The sequence below is a fragment of the Anastrepha ludens genome, chromosome 3 (assembly GCF_028408465.1).
Source record: "Anastrepha ludens isolate Willacy chromosome 3, idAnaLude1.1, whole genome shotgun sequence".
NCBI classification, from domain to species: domain Eukaryota; kingdom Metazoa; phylum Arthropoda; class Insecta; order Diptera; family Tephritidae; genus Anastrepha; species Anastrepha ludens.
In genome coordinates this window covers 77663136-77684698 of record NC_071499.1, presented here as the reverse complement: position 1 = coordinate 77684698, position 21563 = coordinate 77663136, and the positions used below count along the sequence as shown (strand labels likewise).

Genomic DNA, 21563 nt, shown 5'->3' with positions numbered 1-21563 from the left:
TGGCAAAGTTATTGTGAATCAAAATTTTATTTTTTCCCTTTTGATATTTTTAGACACAGAGCTTTCCGTTTAAATTCTTTCAACAAAATATGAAACAAACCCTTGCTTTATTGATTGTGAGCCTGACAGCCTGTTTCATAATGAACTTCTTGCGTTTTTCAGAAATATAATCAGATAAAATATTAGAAGCTTATAAGAAGTATAATGAGCAAACCAATATTTATTAGGATCGATGCATAGAATGCCGTGTTTATTTTTTATCGGGTAGTGCTATTAGTCTGCTGAATAGGCTGTGAAAATATGATTTGCGTTCTTTGCATTTCACTGATCCAATTCCATCCTATAAAAGTCGGTGCTTGTTCATTAATCTAAAAACACTAGATTTTATAAGAACTATTCTCTCCTTTACATTCACTTTCTGCTTAATAAGTGGAGCGTTTGACTCCCTATCTCAACTCGAGAAAATCAGTTTCAGTATTCCTCAGCCAAGCTTACGAATTCATGATATTTTCTGATTAGGGATGGTTCGTACTAATTATGCTTCCAATGCTCCGATTTCTAAGACTTTGAGATAACTTAAAATGCTTTCAAATCAGATTGACCTAGATTTTTTTTCTACAAAGTACTACTTGGAACAAATTATTGTTACCAAAATTATTTTTTTACTAGATTCTAATTATTCTCTCATATTTTTTCTCTGTAAACTGTAAGTAATGCAACATTTTCTTCATTACATAAATTGAAATGAGTAAATTATAAGTTTCATTTATTTCTGATTGGATTGTTTAGCATTAATCTGTTTTTCATAGCCTGTAAGAAATACTACATTTTTAGATTATTAAATAAATAAAGAAACAAATAAATGATAATAATTGCTAGGAAAAGCGGTATCCAAAAAGTTTCCTAAACTCACTTAAGGTACTTCATTGCTATGATCTCTGGCAGTACTCATGTATTTACTAGGCTTCTAGTTGTAGATTAACCAAATCCAGAAAATGTTTCGGGGTACGAGGGAATAACGAAGCTCATTCCTTTCTCCAGCTCTTTGGCAACTTTGTCTGTGCAATGCCGTAATGGATGTTATGCTATAAAATTCCAAGTTTTCCAAAGCCCGTAATTCATTTTTCTCATACTATCGGAGGGTGGTTGAACGCACAAATGAGCAGATAAGTCCGTTTGGACTCAGTTTGGTGTTCAAAAGCGGTCCGTTTGTAACCGCCGCCCACAGATGCAATACAAATGGTTGGAGGAAAATGCAACTAGTCCAATTAAGGATCAACTTTTCGAGTTAGTATAAAAAAAAAATATTTTAAAAATTTAAGAAATTAAGAAACATAGTTATTATATGCAGGTATGAAAAAAAAAACAATTCTAATTATATAAATATTAGTTGCGCATACATCTTTTGTTAGGTGCTAATTAGCGAATCCAATTATTAGTACAAAATTAAAAAAATAATAATAATAATATTAGTTATAAAATTATATTGAACCAAAATTTTAACAAACCTGTGTAAGTGATATTTTATGTTATGCAGCATTTTAAGAATAAAATTGTATTGTTGTAGGAATTTGTATTTAACATTTACGCGTTTGGACCTTATTTGAAAATCGCTTAAGTGTTTGTAGTTAAAGTGTTCAGTAGAAATTTAGTGTTGGAGAGTAAATAAATAGTTAGGCTCTGCTTTCGAATTGTTTCGGGTTTTAATTAAAATTTCTTCTTTTTTCAATTGCACAAGAGTAATCTGTGTATGCTCGTAATTATATTTTTGTGGAAAAGCAACTTTGAAAGTAAAGCTTTTGGCTGGCCAAATATATAAATGTTTCTACTCCTAAATTTCGCTGACTGACCTAGTACAATAAAGTCGTAATTATTATTCTATGTATTTAAATTTCCTAAGGTAGCGTTTTTTATGTGTTTGCAACAAGTATTTGTATGTGTATGCCATCCGTCGTACGCCACATCTACACCTTCCATTGCAGGTGTCTTAATATCTGGAATTTTTGTGCTTTTTGTTAGCTCTCAAATTCCGCCAAACTGAGTCATTAAAGGGGGTTTTTGTTCTTTTTTTTGAGTTAAATTCCTAGTAATAATATATATGGGAAATAAGTAAATAAATGTGTAAATTATAATTTTTTTTTCAATAAAATTCTTAAAACAAAAAAATTGTTGAAAAATGGCTTTTAATGTGCACATATTTCTTACTTAGATGCACATTTTTTAAGTAATAAAAAAAAAATAAAATAAAATTTTTTGTATGAACAGAAAAACAAATCATGAGTTTCGACGTATTCATAAATTTTTGTCCAATAATTACATTGAAAATCCTACTTAAAAAAAAATGTAATATAGTACCAATTTTTTCCATTTGAAGTTTAATAGTTGAAACTAATGGATGATTTTGGAGTGAAAAATAACGGAAAATAGAAGGTATAGCCAATGTCTTTGTTACTCCTTAATCAATATGGTTCAACAGTGTTTTTTAACTCCCATCACCTGTGGGTGACACTGTGAGCTGAAAACATTTTCTTTTCTTTTGTAAACACTTGCTGTATTAAAACTCCATATTCTGAAATTTGTTCTCAACTATGCGAAAGCCGCTGAGGTGAGTTGTCAAATTACCAAATCATAGCTCATATTAAGCAGCTATGTTAACTATGCTGTAAAGCTATCTGTGGTACAGAGACGCTTTAACAGCGGAAACTCTCGGCATCCATTAAGTATGGTCACCGTTTAAGAACATCGCAACTGTTTTGCGATTAATCGTGGTTTCTTATTCAGATTACAAACCGTCTAAAAAATCGAATTAAAAACCTGAGCTGCTCAGTTTAATGAAAAAGAACCGGCGGAGAAAAAGTACAAAGTTTCAGAAAAAATATTTTGATATTCACTTTATGAGAGAGATAACTATAATTTGAATGCATATTTTTCGAATGTTCCACTTCTAGTGGTCGCTTACTAGGTGTACTTTTAAATATGTGGTACCATCTCCCAACTTTACTTATAAGCCACAATATTTATTAATTATTTTCGTATCAAAATATTGCAAAGTCCCCTTTTTTATTATTGGTTTACTTTTTTTTCGTTTTTGTTTGAAGTTTGTTGGTGGAGGCATCGAATCACATCAGTCAGGAATTTTGTGGTTTATAAAATTGAACTGCACAACGAGGGTTTATTTCGAATACTGCGAAGCGCTGATTTTATCATTCCATTAACCCAAATTGTATCTTTCGGCGTACGCTGTGCTGGCGTACCATACCTACTGGATAATCCAAAAATACAAGTTAACCTTAAATACAAATCTTTGCATTAAAACTTCAAGTTTTAGCACAAAATTAAAATATTATGAATATATTTTTGTTTGGAATTTTAATAAAAATACTTTGCAATGGCAGGTTTTGATTTGTTTTAACAAAAAAAAACAAACAACATGTCGCATTGAAATTAAAAGAAAATTCAAAAAGTTGAATCAACAAATTAAAAATCCGCTTTTTTAGTAAATCACTTAATTATGAAAATATCAAGAATCTACTTAACATTTATGTTGCACCACAGCTTTTCTAACATAATGTATGGCAGGTGTAGATGTTAGAGGTTAAGATTCACTAACATTTCCAGCTACTTAACTAATCAATTCGAAATAGTTCCTTGTGTCGATGTGGACGCAGTTTTGCTCGCAAATCGCAAGAAAAAAATATTTTAATATTATGGCTTTTTTATTTTATATATATCCAACCAGTTTTATTGTACGTAAATATGTAGTGAAACACTTTAAGTATTAGAGTAAAAGTAATTTCATAATATGTAATGTATTTGCACCTAACAACTATTGGCAATTTTTCTCGATTTATATTAACTATTATTTATTTTATTAGAAATGTTACAATGCTGCTATTATTTAAATAAAAAACTGAAGTGATTGACCAAAAACAAAAAAAAAACGCATATTAGATACTCAAAAAATGTGAGTACCTCTTGACGAAATAAACTACAAATCAAACTCAACCACATCCACTTAATATGTATGTATGTATGTCAATGGCTAGTATTTGCAAATAATTTTCGTTAATTGTTTAAGTACTGAAAAACCTACATATGTACATACATACCCCCCTAAGTACGTAAATATGTATATGTTCGATTGTTTGGGAAATCGTTGCTGCATTACTATTATTTCGAATATATATGTATATGTGTTGATAAAAAATTGCTTAACCCTCTGGTACAAAAGCGCCCAAAAGGTCACGTCTTTACATTATTTTTATTTTTAATTTTAATTTTATTTTATTCATTACTCGCATACGTGTGACTTATTTGCATTTTTAAAATATATTTGCATGTGTTGTATTTTTTTCTTGATTTTCTTTGTTTTGGATACATATGCATGTATATACAAAAAATATTGTATGTATCTGCTACTTATACAAATTTAATAATGTATTTTATAATACACTAAATTTATAAGATACTTGCTGCATTTCTTTTTATTGTTATACGATTTTTATTTTATTTCTCTTTCGCATACAAATGTGAAAATTTGTTCAGGAACAAATCTATTGCTAATTTTATTAATACTCACAGTACGCTACATTTTACATATACATAGGTTTTTTTTATTCATATGATACAATGTTCATTATTATCCAGAAGTACTATATATATATATGTATATATATTTATCTAAATTGCAGTTATTACAATATTTTTACTTAAACGCAAACTTCGTATCTATGATTTACCAGCATAACTTATTTACTTTAATGATATAGTGTTGTTCAATTCATTTACATAAACAACTTTCGTTTCTAATCTCTATTTTTCGTACTTTCTATATTTTTTATTCTTACCATATTTTATTATTGTAATTTATTTTTACATATTAGGTATTTATTAGTAATGGTATTGTTTATCTTACTAGCACCGCGTTTTTCTTTTGCATTTATTTTTTTTTTTATATTTTTTAAATTTATATTCATGTTTTTTTTCGTATGTTTGTATGTATGAGTATGCACTGATCTTATGTGTTTGCCTGTATGTTAGTTAGTTCGTAGTTATATTACCTTCTGCGCTGTTTAAATTATATGTATGGATGTGTGCATCTTAGTTTTAATAAAAATTAAATATGTGCTGACGGGACGATTTTTCTTGTTTTCCACCTAGTTATTCATAATTGTCTTGTTATTTACTTATTTATTGGTTTACATATTTTTGATTATTTTTGGCAGTGAAATTTCATTTGTATTCTAGTTGGAATTTTTTTTTTTGGTATAATGAATCAAAGGACCTTACTACATGCCCGTAATTAGTTTAGTTGCTATGTAGAAACTCACGAAACACAACTGGTGTACGGCAGCACAAGAGGATAGAATGAGATGAAATTAAGTGATGAGAAATTGGATTTCTTTCTTGCCAAAATCAACTCATAATGAATTGGCCTATTAGAAATTCTTACACAAAGACGAACTCTCTGTGTTTTTTTACTAGTGTGTGCATAGAGACTCTGGTAGTGAACTGGTGGAGAACTAAGTTGGAATTTGTCCACATACACGTATCGATATATATGGATTGCAATTCAAACTTTCTTCAAACTGTTTATATGTACATATACAAGAAAAATATTTATCAAATTTTAGGCTCATCTTATTATTTTAAATAACAACCGCTAATTTGCATTTGAGCCTAGCACAATTATCATGCCGAAGTCTGAAATAACAGACTGCGAAGGGTGAGAAATGCCTTGTGCCACAAAGTTTCTTTGGAGAAATTGCATGCAGAACTTAGTTTCTTAGAGAAAAAAACATATTATTTATTCAAAATGGGCTAAGCATTTAATATCTGTTTTATACTCGTAATCAAAAATTTTACTATCCACTGTTTGCTACCATTTCCTATTAACGCATTGTAATGTTATCAAAAGCGATGAAAATTTTCACTTGTAGCATGAATGCCGAAATGCTGTTGTTGCATATTTTATGGCGCACCATAGCCATTTGTGGCGTGGGATTTGAAATTGCAAAGTTCACAATTTTATTTTGAAAACTTGCTGTTGGCATTGTCATAACCTTTTCATTTCACGTAAAGGCAGGAAAAATATACATGTAGAAATAGACTATTTTTATTCCTTAGCTAAGACAATGATGTGAGACGCATAGAAAAAAGGTTTAAAGGCTATCAGGTTTAAAGGCTTCGGTGAAAAATTAAATTATTGCAGACAGGAGGTTTGAAAAAAACTTTTCATGCATATCCTCACTTTATTCAGACTGCCTATCTTTGTTATAGTATAAAACAAAACCACTTGGCTATATGAACATATTCGTAATTGTATAGATAACATTGTACAGATCGCAGGAGTCTAAAAACACTGCTAGCAAAGTTCAGTATATTTAACAAGCCTGTAAAGAGATCTGTCTTGTCTACAAAAAAACAAAAAATTGTACTGGCTATGAAACTTAGCCGCTCACATGAGAAAGAATGAAAGTTAAATGAACAAAGAACGAAGTTAAATCGCTTTAGCTAGCCTAACAGCAACTGTTCTATTAACAGTGATAACAGTTTTGCAAATGTAAAAATTTTTATTGCGTTGGAGCGATAGAGCTGTTAAAACTGCCCGATGTGCAATTTTTTATAGAAATAGGTTAGTAAAAATTTCTATACATTAACATTCAAAAGGCTGAATTATTTTAAAATCGCTCATTTTTAGATCTAATATTTGTTGCACTTTTGGCGTTTTTTTTCCATAGTTTGTCTTGTTAAATTGCGAACAAGACATTCTGATTTTGAAATGAGATGCCCCTTGCATGAAACCAGGCCATTTCAGCGGTAGAATATTTTACACAATGATTTTTCTCCGTGGGTTTTTGCGCATTCTCTTTTAAAGAAATCTTCGAAAATCTTTGTGCATTTACACATTTTGTTTGTGGCTTTTCTTGTTTGTTTTTGATGTTTAAGTGGACAACTTTCTTTGCTCATTCGTTCGTTGAGCGCGAGCTCAAAGTGCACTTGAATAAAAATATGAAAATGTGAATAAGATAAAAGCGAAATATCACAAATAGAACCCCTCGATTTCGCTGACCGTGCGTGCATACCTACCGCGTTGACTTCTCTACACTATTTGCCCCTAAGTTCGCACTCATGACTTTCCACACAGGGTGAAAATTCATCGTATAATTGGCTGTTACTTATAGATTTGCTCAATGATCTAGTTTCTGTAAATTATAACATTACTTTTTGGCACCGTTGTAGAGGCACACGACAGTCTCTTCGCTTATGCTGTTTCTCCATTAGCCACTCGAGGAATTAACATTTTTCGAAAAATATGAGAAGAGAGATTGTATGGTTATTAGACTGATACGAGTAGAAAGTACAGATATTAACAGGCTATATTTACCTGCTAAGAGGTATCTCGCTATACAAGAATATGTCATATAGCAACCCTGACAATGATATCTCCCGAATTTTTTAGGACCCTTTGCGTGTATCTTAAGTAAATAAATAAAAATACAAATTTTGGAAGCCTTTGACAGTATTTTGGCAGTGTTTGAATTATTTTTCAGTGCAGAGTTGCTCAACAGAAAATTTTTTCTCATGTGTATGTAGGTATTAGAGCTAAATTGTGACTAACCAAATAGTAGCAAAGCTTAACTTAAAAAATTAGAAATAAAAAAAAAAAAAGTTGAGAGTTCGAGTGCCTTCCACATTGTCAATAGCATTAACAATAATGTTACGTATGTACGTATGTATATATGCAATTGTAGGTATCTGCTAACTGATGTATGCTGCAATGACGATTGTACGATTTTTCTATGCCATAATGTGTATGAATCATAACATTTGGACGGATACTTGAAAATCATGTAATATATATGTATATATGAGTATTTTACGTTTGTGTGTATGCGTGAGTGCTGCGAAAAACAAAAAAAAGTTAAAAACAATTACAGGGCAGGCTGAAGTTATTGTGAAGGATGATGGGTGTTAAAGAAACTTGAATTGGTAATATAACTACAAATGTACATATTTACTAGTATGTGTGTATATGTACATACAATGTGTTATTGCACTTACATGCATACCTACATATCCATATTCATCCTTGATATTCATTACTAGTGAGTACCAGCTTTTTTACGTTATATGTTATAGATAGGTATGTATGTATGTATTTACATACGAAGCTTACATGTACATATATGTACCTACATACACGCTTTCTGGCTTTGACTATTTTCAATACACGTTTTGATAATTAAAAATTGCTAATGTGTATAAGAAAGTGCATCCGTTTGAAATTAAACTTTCACCGTTATGTAGCTTTGGTATTTCGCTTTTAATTTTTGTTTTATTTTGCATGTAATTTTTTTTTTTTTTAATAAATTATTTAATTTTGCTAACTGTTGCTTTAAACTTTCACTCGTACTTGTAAATTTTATTTGTAATTCATAAATTGCATACATACATTTTATCTGGTTTATATGTATGCATGTATGTATGTATACAGTGAAAAACAGCTCATTTTCGCATTTATTGTAAGTATTTTCCATTTCACTATAATGTGTTCGTATGTATGTATGTATATATCTGTAAGTATGCATGAACTTAGGTAATATTTATATACATTTATACGTATGTATGTATGCATGTATGTATGTATGTATGCTCTTATTGGTTTATTGGCGCAATTTCATGCATACAATGCATTGCATACAATGCATTGCATACACATTTTAAGTACATATTTCACTAGCTAACTACGTACATACATATTTCAATAATTTATGTACATACATACATCTAAATTGCACAACTACTACGTAATGATATAATGTTGTCTCGTTTCGTTTGCATTTGTATTTTCATTTTCATTCATTCCTTTCTGCATCAGTTTAATTAAAATTTGTTTTTAATTCCTATTTTTACTTAATGTTATTTAATATTATGCATGTATGTATGTACGTATGTATGCAAGTTTCCATGTACGCGGGCGTACGAGTATGTCTTCAGTTTAAATGCTACTTTTTTCGGTTACTTAATGAGGCGCGCTATATACTTTATATGTATGTATGTACGAGTATGTTTGTATGTTACATTTCTTTTTATTGTATCGTATTTGTGTATGCGTTCTGTACTTATATGTATGCATGTATGTATGTATGTATGTATGTATATTTAGTTGAATGAGTTCTTATGATTATTTCTGCATATTTCTTAAAATTTCCGTATGAATTCGCATACTTGTATATATCTTCGTATTTGGTTTTTTTGGTTTTTACTTTTTGCATTTTGCATTTCATGTTTTATTGATTTGTATGTACGTATGAATGTGTCCTAATGCTTTTTCTGGTTAACGGCATATGAACTGTTTTACACTACAATGTTTTTGTCATTGTTATTTATGCTAATAATGCTTCTGCTTATGATATTGGAATTTGATTTGTTTCTTTTTGTTTTTTTTGTTTGGTTTATGGATTTTTTTTATTTTATATAAAATATGTATGTATGTAGGTATGTTCAGCTATGCATGTAAGTTTGTATGTTGTCTGCTTAATGATCGATTTTTTTGGTTGCTTTATTTTAGTAGAATTTTATATAAAAACGTGTTTTGATTCTCCTGCAATACCGCCCACACATACATACATATGTACGTATATACATGCGCATACATGTTTGACTGTAGAACACTATGTATGTATGTATATATGTAGGCATGTATGTAGGTGTTGTGTGCTTAGGCGGTCTTCAGGAAGGATGCTGCATACACTGTTGTTGTTGTGCTGTAGTAGCTGTTGCCTTTTGTCGGCTGACTGCCACTTATCCTTGCTAGTTTACTACAAAAATGCAATCTTTCGCGGTTGTCGTCTCAGTTCTCCTCCTCCTCCTCTCGATAGTTGATATGATAGATATGACAAGCAATGAGTATGTGGTGCGTCTGATGATTTACGGATGCAGGTGAGATCTTCTGCTTCAATATGCCGCTTAACGCTATTCCTTACGTATGCTACGCTTAATTCTGTAGTCTAGATACACTCACATTCGCACACATGCATATATGTATACATAAGTCGTCGCTGTCACACACTATTTGTTTTTGTTTTTTTGGTTAGTCTAAAATCGTTGATTTCGCACTCGTGTTGCTTTATACTGTTATTTTGCTTTTTGTTTTTTTTATTATTTGGAAAAGATGAGCGTGTTTGTGGCGGATTATTTTATATGCTGTGTGATATCGATGGCCTAAATGTGTTTTCGCTTTTTTTTGAAATTTTTCCATTGTTTTTTTTTTTGTTCTTTTGTTATTATTGCATTGGTGAGATTTTTGTTTTGTTTGAAGCCGGTGCTGCTGCTGTTGCTAAAGCGATTTTGGTGTTGTTATTGTTGTTGTGGTGATGGTTACATTGAGACGACAAATTGCATTTTGTATTGTTTCTAATACTCCCAATATCATGCATCCTGTATTTCACCTTTCAGGCCAGGCACCCTGTGGTGTTGGTTATGTCCTAAACGATTGGCTAAATCCTGTACAACATCACGAAATATAACTGTATCTATATTTTCACCTAATAAGTATAATAAAAACCAATCGCCCATCTTCGAACGACGAACGATTATTTCAATAGCGTCTCGACGCACTAACCTATAAACAGAAAAGAAAGAAGGAAAAAAGATAGCGTTACAAAAAAATTCAAAAAATAAAAAATTCCGTAGAACTAAGCATTGAGTAAGCATCACAAGTAATAGTCTGAGTTACATAAAAAGAGTTCTGGTACAACCATCTGTTCAAAACATAATCGAAATTTGATAGTTAGTTATACCAGAAAACGCCTATAGGAGAGAAGGTGCAAAGAAGAAGGCTTTAGCTCTTCTCTGTTTATATGGAGCTCAAAATATTTAATAATAATAGAAAAGCCGATGCAAGAAGTATCTTTATGTCCTTTTTTCATAAATAAAGCTTATTTTATTACATAAAACCGCTTTTCAAAAAAACCAATTAGAACTCTTCTAATTTCAACTCCATGAATACAATTTTTTTAAATTACTAAAATGGCTTACTAGGGTTCTGTGATTATCGCCTCAAGAATAATTAATTATTATTTTTATAAGAACATCTCCATTTTTTCCTAAGGAGTTATTAATAAATAAAACTTCCCTTCAAAATGTACTTGGAAATGTTAAATATTCAATTATATTTATTTTATTTCTTTAAAGGGATCACTGAATTAAAGTGGTAAATAAGGTAAAACTGTTTCTAATGATGGGAGTTTTTTTAGTCCATGAAAGCTGATCTAACCGTTGATGCAACAGTGGTCCTGTGTGCGTCATTTCAGCATCCTGACTTGCTAAAAGAGAAATACCCACCACATATTTCAACGATATATTCAAATTTTAAAAACAAATTTTCACTAGTCGCCGAATTCTGCAAATTCTGCTTCGCATGTCGCCAAGATACGTGCATTTAGAGAATGCGGAATACTAGTAATTGTTTTTTTTTTTTTTTGTCAAATAGTCGCATAAAAGATGAAGTGTGTGTTGCGGTTTATTGCCCTAGTAAATAAATTACGACTTGTTTCTTTACAAATCTGGGTTTCTAGGAACGAGCATTTGCCTCAAATGCTTCGAATTTATTGGTTGTTCCGGCGGCACTATCTTGGAATGGACTCTTTATCGGTAATGATAAACACTTAAACACACTAGTGGCACCAAACCCTAAAGTAAACTCTGGTGGACACATAATGTTACTAGGATATCAATAATAGCTGATATCTCCCTGATGCTAGCACAGCGAACTTCAAGTACAATTTTCTTAACAGTTTCGATAATTTTGGTAGTCAAGTAGGTATAATGACGAACGCAACGAGGCACATCTCGAGCCATAGTACTTTGAATTCTCCCAGCTTGTGGTTTCGACAATGTTAAGCCATTGTATTTCACGCTGGTTAAATGTACATACTTGAATATAACTCGAAAACTTATGGAATGTCACTATGGAACTTTTAGCTTTTAATGAAAAAATAAGCAAAAATAACCAAAAAAGGTGAGTGTTTTTCAAAACAAAAAAAAATTTTTTTGCCCAAACAATTTTTGAAAAAATTTAAAATTTTGAAATTTAAAATTTTTATATTTTGTCGTAAATATTAAAACAAATTTAAAATAATAAAAGGAATCTAAGATAATTGAATAAAACTCAATAGTAGAATTTTTTTTAATTGTTCCAGCTTAATTCTTATTAAATAAACCAGTTCTGAAACAAAATAGCGACAATGTCCAAAATACTTAGATGGCGTGGAATTGCTTATAACAGTTAACTCATATTGCGCTATAGTGCCACAATCATTAGTCCAGAAATTGCACAAAATAGCCGCTCTATCCTACCCCAATGGTAAAACTCATCCCATAATATTTGATTTAACTACCGAATATAAGCATTGCTTCGTCGTTCTTATGTACTCTTACTTTTACTCATAGTGCTTAAAGCCAAATTTTGTGCCACACTTTAGAGTTACATAAATTCAAAGTTTTAGGTTCATTGCTCTTCTAGCTCTGCTTAAAAATTGACTGTTAAGTTTCTACTGAAATCTTGTATAAACAAGAAAACGAGTTGATATAAACGTGGCGAAATGGGCACAGGAAGAGCATGGTAATCAGTCTACTAAAGGACGTTGATATTCTCTCAACTGCTTTGGCTCATAAGTATCCAGTGATTTTAAGCTACCCACTACTTCGTGACTTTTAATTTTGAAGGTTCAAAGTGACACCAATCAGACAATTATTTCTTCTGTAAATCAGTTGATTTAAAAGTTGATTTAACGATAAAGAAAAACAAAGTGAAAAATTTCAGTTATCGTTTTGGAAAAACAATTCTTGCAACTCTTTGTGCTACATTACTCAATGCAAAAAACAAAAGAAACAATACCACAATGTACTCACCTAAATCGCATACGAAACAAGTACACCCTCATACGTGGTGAAAATATAATTACCACCCTGTATATTAACGTTAATAGTGTTAGAAACGTTAAAAGTATAAACCAAAACCAAAGAAAAATATAAATTTTCTCATTAACAACATTTAATGGCAATATGCAAATGGCGTCGTGTTTCTCCACCTGCAAATAAACATTTAATTACTTTGAAGAAGTTCTACGATAAAAGTGTATACAAATTTGAAAAGCGATAACTCAGAGCTTGAATGTTTGAACAATTTGAATAGTTTAAAGAAAAGTGCTGATATACCGATAGTTTCAGATTAGATCTCATTTACACTAATTGCAAGTGTTTAGAAATTAAGGAATTTGTTTGCTCTATTGCAAATACTTCTAGAATTATATTTCAATGTTAGACGATATTAGGTTAGATAGATATCCTATAAAAATGGCTTTCATTCGGAGAGGTAAAAAAATCATCAATTCAATCGACAACATAAAGGGTTAAGGGAAGGACAAAGGAACAGAAATTGTGAATGCGAAAAGTTGCGTGCTAACAACAAAATTCCGAATGTGGTTAGTAGCATAGAGTCTATTCAACTATAATTCAAAAACATGAGAGCTGAAAAGAGTGGAAACTCAGTCTCACGAAACCAAGGAAACTCAAGAGCAGTTAATGGGTTCCACACCATTCATTAAGACATCTACCGTAGAAGTGACCATTCAAAAGACATCTACCGTAGAAGAGACTCGAAGTTTTGTTGATCGCACCACTATTTAAAGAGAATTGTAAACCTGTTTGCCGTAGAAGTTTCATCGATCGCCTTCGATTCACCCGTGCGAAGGAGGACTTGGTGGTTGTTCTTAGACTTGTTGCCTGGAATAGCTGGCAGAGAGAGAGAGAGGGAGGGTCTCATAACAAAGGGCCCAACCGCGTACCTTTATGTGCTACCTTTATATGCTTCAGCAGCCATCCCAACCCAAGATAAGCAATATAAAGTTGCAAAACTATGAATGTAATGAACAGTAAGAATTCAAAGATTGCGTTTATTGCTTTTTAAGCCTGACGATAGCATAAAAGCAAAATTGGATAACTGGAAGAAAGGACTTAGGCATACGTCAAGCTCACATTATAAAAAAAATCTGTATACAGATAAAATTAGTTCGAAAATCCAAGATTAAATGTTGAAAAAATAAGATAGAAGTAAATTCACAGGTAGAATTTCGCATTAAAAAACGTCTAAGGCGCATTAATATTTAAAAACGATACAAGCAGCTTGCCAGCCATTTGCATACCGTAGCTGTTTAAAATATTGCGAGCTTTATTCGGTATATTTACAACTAATTTTAATACAATTATTTTGAGAAGCCTAATCAAGATTAGTAAGTAGGCCGCCGTAGCCGAATAGGTTGGTGCGCGACTACCATTCGGAATTCACAGAGAGAACGTCGGTTCGAATCTCGGTGAAAACACCAAAATTAAGAAAAACATTTTTCGGCTGGCAATGGCAAGCCTCCGAGTGTATTTCTGCCATGAAAAAGTTCCTAATCAAAAATATCTGCCGTTCGGAGTCGGCTTGAAACTGTAGGCCCCTCCATTTGTGGAACAACATCAAGGCGCACACCACAAATACGAGCAGGAGCTCGGCCAAACACCCAAAAAGGGTGTAAACGCCAATTATATTGTATATTCTTATAACATAAGGTTTTTCAATAACAGATGTTATTGGTGAATAGATTGCGTTACTGAGAGATGACTAACGATTTTTTATGGCTTGAATGGTATTGATCTGGACAACGTTTATTTCCAACAAGACGGCGCTACGTGCCACACAAGTAACGAAACCATTGATCTTTTACGTGAGAAGTTTGTTATCTGTCGAAGAGGTGATCACAATTGGCCACCGATATCTTGTGATTTAACACCTTGTGACTTTTTTCTTTGGGGCCACGTGAAAGAGAAGGTCTACGCCAGCAGCCTAGGGTAGATTCAAGACCTCAAAGGAGGAACTGGTGAGGTTATTGAGGACATAGGGCAGCCACTCTGCAATTCGGTTGTGGAAAATCTGAAGAAAAGGATATTGTCCAGTAAGCGTGATCGTGGTGGTTATTTGCCTGATGTTATTTTCCTTCTGCTTAATAATGAAATAAACATCCGATCATTTATATTAAAAAATATAATTTTTCTTTGAATATCAAAATAACGCCTCTTATTAAAAACCCTATATATATAAGCGGCCGCCGTTGCCGAGTGAGTTGGTGCATGACTACCATTCGGAATTCAGAGACAACGTAGGTTCGAATGTCGGTGAAACACCAAAATGAAAAATAGTGTTTCTCTAATAGCGGTTGCTCCTCGGCAGGCAACGGCAATCCTCCGAGTGTATTTCTGCAATGAAAAAGCTCCTCATAAAAAATATCTGCCGTTCGGATTAATAAATATAGATAAAAATAAATAAAGATATATTTGTATATATAAACACCGAGTCCTTCAACAATAGTACTCCCTTCTATCTAAGCTCTATATTGTTCTAGCGTTGTTCAAGTATTCCTCTTAAAGTAATACGAAATATTTTAGGTAAGCAATATATGACTTTTGCACAAAATTCTTGTTCATTTTACCAGTTTCTCTTTTGAGTTATCGAATATCAACTGTATATACACACAAACTATTATAAACACACTGCAGAATTTTTTAACTTACCTCCCCACTAGAACCGTATTTAAAAAATGTACATTTGGTCATTCTGGGAAAAATGTAGATCATGGGATCCATACGATCTTCTTGATCATCCTCCATATATTTTATAACTTTCCAGCCAAATTGCAAAAATTCGCCATCGAAAAATCGATTCATAAGAAACATTTGACCTGAAAAGAGAAAAAAATTAAATTTTATTGCTTACGAATATTGGAAAGTATAATTAAGATATATTATATAACAAACATTTTGATATAAATTTAAATATGAAAAATATGTAGTACATTGGCTGTATTCGGTGTTGCTGGGGCTTAGTTTGGTTAAATAGAAAAGAATTAGAGAGAAAGATTAAAGAGAAAACAAACGTTCGAATACTAATGCAACAGTGTCTGTGAATATAAGTATATTAGGTACATATTTGGGGATCCTATGCCTGTGTTAATTTTGTAGGCAAATATTATAGTCAGTTTGTTTGGTTCACTCTGACTTTAGAGCCTGAACCTTTTGTGAAACTGTCCATTTGAGAAGCAATTCGTGACTAGATCAAATACACACAACTCAAAATAGTGGCCCTGAGCTTCCGTTAAGTGGCACAGCATCAAGACTCACCCCAAAAATAGAAGAAGGAGCTCGGCCAAACACACAAAAAGGGTACAAGCGCCATTTCTGAATTAAAATATTCTAAATTCCTTTTGTTTTATACCCTAATTGTAAGAGTTTATTTTTAAAGTTGGTTAGCAACCCTATTCAAAATATAAACGTTTTAAAAGATTTTTTAGCTCTTTTTTGTTTAATATCAGTATTGTATTACGTTTTAGTTTACCATATAGAATTTATTAACTAGTTTTGAGATATTTGGCAACCCTTTTTGAACATATTTTTTTAATTTAAGTGCTTTTATATACCTTTCATGTGATACTAGTAATTTCGTAGCTCAAATAACTCATTTTAATATTTTTATACGTATTTGGCAATTCTATTTAAAAAAAGTTTTGAATTTAAATATTTCTTTATTCTTTTGTGTAATATCAATATTGCCATACTGATTTCAGTTAATATATTTGGGATATGTGGTAACCCTACTTGAATTTATTTTTGCATCAAAGTTTACTTAAATTGCTTTTGCTCGATACCAGTAAAGTAGAATATTAACTAAATTTAACTAATTTTTTTAAGTTGGCAGTCCTCTCAAAAATATATCTGCATAAAATCTTTCTGATAACCTATTTAAGTAACACAGATATTATAATATATTACTTGATTCTCATTTTTAATTAATCAAAATTTTTTAATCATATGACAAGCGGATTTAAAAATATTTCTGCATATATTATTTATATATCATTCTTCATCGTTCTTCTTCTTCGTTCTTTTGATATTCATATTTACCTCATTTTAAAATTTTAAATAATATAGTTGGCAATCCCGTTCAAAATATGTTATTGTGAAGCCTTCTAAACCACTTTTTGGTTAATAACAGAACTAGAATTCACTTTCTGTTTCCCGTATCTAGTTAATTTAATTTTTTAGATACGTGGCAACCCAATGTAACATAAAAACCTTTGTAAAGTTAATTGTTCTTAAATGCCCTTCAGCTAATACCTTTATTGAACTGTTTTATTAACCTTACATATGTAATTAACTCGTTTTAATTTTTCAGAAAGCTGTCAACTGTATTCAAATATAATGCATTTGAAAGCTTTATGAAACTCTTTTTGTTTTATTCCAATATTTTATTATATTATATTATATTATAACATATTTTTTATTTTCCTATTTAATTAATTCAATTTTCTTTAAAAACCTGGTAATCCTATTTAAAAATACTTTTAAGGTCATGTGTTTTTAATTGCCTGCAGATTAAACTCCATATTTTAATATTATATTTATCTTACAAACTTAATGGTTTTAATTATTTGCGATAATTGCTCAAAATGCCTTACTAAAAATATTTCTATGCTAAAGCGCCTGAAACCCTTCTTTTGATTTCAATATTGTCTACTTTTTTCTATATTCTCCGAAAATATGCTTTTCTATATGGTTATTTTTATTGTATTGTAATATATTCGAATTTTCAAAATTAAGTAAAGTCTAAGTGATGATCCCGCCTACAGCACAAATTTGAGAATAATCGGCTATTGTTACCGAGTTTAAGTAACATAAAGCAAACATTTTCCTCCAAAATGGATATAATTTTCAATTTAATTTTTAGAATATCTCTAAAAGTACCAACTCGATTCTGAATTTTTATATATTCAATTTTAAAGAAAAGATTTGCTGTTCATAGCTACACTTATACATATACAGGGTCCGGCCTTCGAACGAGTGAACGAATGAATGCACGGGCATAGACAGACAGCTCTGTTAGTTGGCAGTCCAAAGTATTGATTACAATATTGACAGAAAAATCACAACCAGCGATTGTACGTGAGCTCGAGCACCTTAAAGTAATTTAAGTTTTATTTATCACACCATTACTCGTTACAATGATACTGATAGCATCGCGAAACGTCATGGAGGTGGTCATCAAAAGACTCAACGTCACGTGAAATAGTTCAAAAAGTGAAGAAGCGAAAAAGAGAAAGAACTGAAAATATCTGACCGTAGCATCCGCCGCATACTGAAAAATGATCTTAAAACCAAGCCTTACAAAATCCAAAAAGTGTATGATCTCACACCAAATCAGCAACAAGTCCGACTTGAGAGAGGGAAGGAGTTATTTGTGTTATTGTGTTTTTGTGACGAGGGAATTTTTCAAATTGGGCGATTTGTAAACTTCCAAAAATTATACGGCTTATACGACTATACCGACCGTTCATACGAGAATTTGAGTCATCGATTGGCCACGTGCCGGCAGCATCCGCTACAGGTAATGGTTTGGGCTGCTGTAACCGCAGATGGGCGCTCTCCAATCGTTTTCATCGAGCAGGGCGTCAAGGTCAATGCGAAATATTATCGGGAATGACGCGAATCCGTTGGATTATTCTCGTTGGGTCATTTTGGAGAGCAAAGTCCGAACCAAAAGAATCACCAGTCTCGAGGCACTGAAAAAGCCATTGTCCGCGAGTGGGCCAAAATGGCCAGACTCAAGGCAAAAGATGGTCGTATCGATAATATAAATAAATTTATATTATGTTTATGTAATTTTATATTATGTTCACACATTTTGTACTTTGAATTGAATAAAAGTATTATAATTTTCCAAATTTTTAATTGGTTGCACTTCGAATGTCGGACCTTGTAAGTTTGGTTACGAACCTCCATTTCCATGAATGAAGAAAAAATTCACACACAGAATTAAAAAAAAAATTATAAAAATGTTGCCACTCACAAACCATTCAACTGGAATAGCTAAACAATTAATGCTTATGGGATAGTTACAGCCGATCATTGTAGCAAATGTAAAAGTTCAGTAATTTACTACATTCAAAGGCGAACATGAGCACAACCATACACAATAATGTAAGAAGAAAATTTATTTTTGTGTTTTTAGCATAAATTACCACAATTTTTTAAAACTCTTTTTACACAATTTAAGTAGAACTCAATTCAGTTCATATTGAAAATATCAACATAAGTTTATAGGATATATATCTAAATATTTACAATGACGTATCAACACACCCATAAATTTATCAAAGCGCAAGTTTCTTTGTGCTTAGCAGTGTGCAAATACTTTGTAGTAGTTTATGGATGTATAAATTTTACCTAATTAGTTTTATATTATATAATTGAATGGAAAAAATCAACGGATTTCATTATCAAGTTATATTAAGTGATGCAAGTACTTGTGCTTTTCACCGCAGGAAATTAAATTAGCTTCAATTAATGTTACTCATACCACATGACGATCAGGTTTATAGCATATGTAAGTATGTACATTATAGCACGTACATTATAGTCGTCAGTAAACACCTCCTTACACATAAATGCACACCAATAGCAATGAAAATAATAATGAAATTTAAACTTGCCGATTCTTAAAATAATTTGCATACAAATATTTTAATCCCTCAATGTCCACACTGTGTAATAATAAAGTTTAAAATTTTGAAAAAAAAACTTTTCCATTCTACATTAGTTTCGTACTTTTAAAAAGTTTTTCATTTTTTAATGGCAAAATGAAAAATAACATTTGATTTATGTTTCATTATTTCATCTTTATTGAAGTATATATGTTGATACGTACCCGTACATCGCGAAATTGTCTACTATTAGGTGAAGGAAAAATTTAGCTTTTACATAACTGGGCATAACTACAACATTTTTTGTCTCTGTTTCAATCGATATTCATTTATTAGCGGACTTGAAATTCGTGCAAGTTGATAATTTATTTAGTTAAAATAAAAATTTTCGGCATTCAATGAGAGTTTTCATAAAATTATCCCTCAAGTTTTCTACTGTTCTATATACCGTTGCAGTCCACAAATTTTGTAGGTAGCCTATTAGCAGGATTTCTGCAAGCATTTCCGACTCCCCTGCTTCACTTTAATTTTGCAAAATTAAATTTAGCAGTTATCCATATCATTTTTCCATAGGTTCTTTTCTGATTTGATTTGCTTCATATGTGTCACCTGCTTCGCTGCTTGTTACTCCACCGGTAAGTTCTGTTACAATATTAGAGCGACCTACTATTAATTAGATATTTTTAAAGATTTTTGGGTGTCTGTATGCATCATGGCCTCAATCGGGTCATGTCCTGCGTGATTTGTGTACCTTTTATATCGCGGCCAGTGTGCCAACTGCTTCGTGCCGGTTGATATTCTGACTTGGTAGCTATCGCCACTTATGGACATTCCTGCAGTTATTCTAAAATAATTTGTAGCTCTCGCAAGTATTTTTCCAATAATAGATTGGGCATTTTTTAATAAAATTATTTTACTGGGTTTAAAATTCTTGTGGAACCCTTTAATATGAAAAAAGTACTTAATTTAATGGAATTTCACAAGGCGGCCTTCTTTTCTTTCTTTTTTTCTCGTGCTTCCAAAATACAACCTTCGAAAGAAGCTGTCACTACTATTTATAATTACTCTATGGGAATTGAATAAAATTCAAAATTACAAAAAATGTTTTCAAAATTTATTATTATTTCAAACAAAAAATTACACCAATTTTTAGAAAAATTTGCGACAATATCCAAATACTTGGATCACATTAGATGAAATTGCTCCGGTAGTCTTCTACAGGTTTGGAGTAATTTGAGACACTTAACTTAATTGTATACATTTAGCCGGCATGGGCTGACTGCCGTTAAGGCAAAATGTATACGAAAGGATAGTGAGGAATACAATAATAATTTAGAAAATTTAAATATTAGAGAGTATACACTTAGAAATTTGCTTTGCCTGCTTATCGTGCTTAGCCAAGTTTGGCACAGTGAGGATGGCAAATAGATTGTTTTGTTGAAAAAATGTTCCTTGCGTTCTTAAAATTTTAATAGGAATAAAAAATAACAAATTTCATTAATGCAGGGTGAAAGAAAACAGTTCTATAGCAAAAAAATAGTACCCCAATCGTTTGAGTCATTTTTATTTGTTACATCTTGATATATAGGTTTCGGCAGCTCTTTTATGAGTTTACAAAATGTATAGCGAAGGAAACCTTTCAAAAGAGCTTCAAAATAAAAAAAGTCCCTTGAGAAGTAGAAGTCGTTATTTTCTGTTTCTAATATGCGGAGGTGAGTATTTGCTATGACCGGAGTAAAGATACTATACTATATTGGTAATTCTTTGAAATACAAAGTTACATATGCTATCTATAGAGAAGTGATTGAGCGAATTGCTTTAATTACAAAAAGAAGATAGGAAGAACGTAAAAAAAGATAGAAAGAAATAATCTTTTATTTTTGTAATTAATGGGAATGGGCAATTATAATAAGTAGCTATTATTATTAGTAGTGGAGATCACCCTACATTTTACACAATCTGCAGCTGAGTCCAAACAAAAGA

At 31.5% G+C, this 21563-nt stretch overlaps 1 protein-coding gene across 5 annotated transcripts in view; it reads right to left on the bottom strand.

Annotated features, from left to right (window-relative positions):
* Positions 1–9433: 9433 nt before the first annotated feature.
* The window catches only part of LOC128858236 (innexin shaking-B), a 251368-nt gene continuing 239238 nt past the window's right edge, over positions 9434–21563 (bottom strand). For all 5 annotated transcript variants that reach the window (XM_054094327.1, XM_054094326.1, XM_054094330.1 and 2 more), the window contains 3 exons: positions 15619–15785; positions 12919–13097; positions 9434–10627 (listed from right to left, as the gene is read on the bottom strand). In XM_054094327.1, coding sequence (XP_053950302.1) covers positions 10435–10627; positions 12919–13097; positions 15619–15785 — 539 coding nt within the window. In that variant the 3' untranslated portion in view covers positions 9434–10434. The remainder of the gene's footprint in view (positions 10628–12918; positions 13098–15618; positions 15786–21563) is intronic.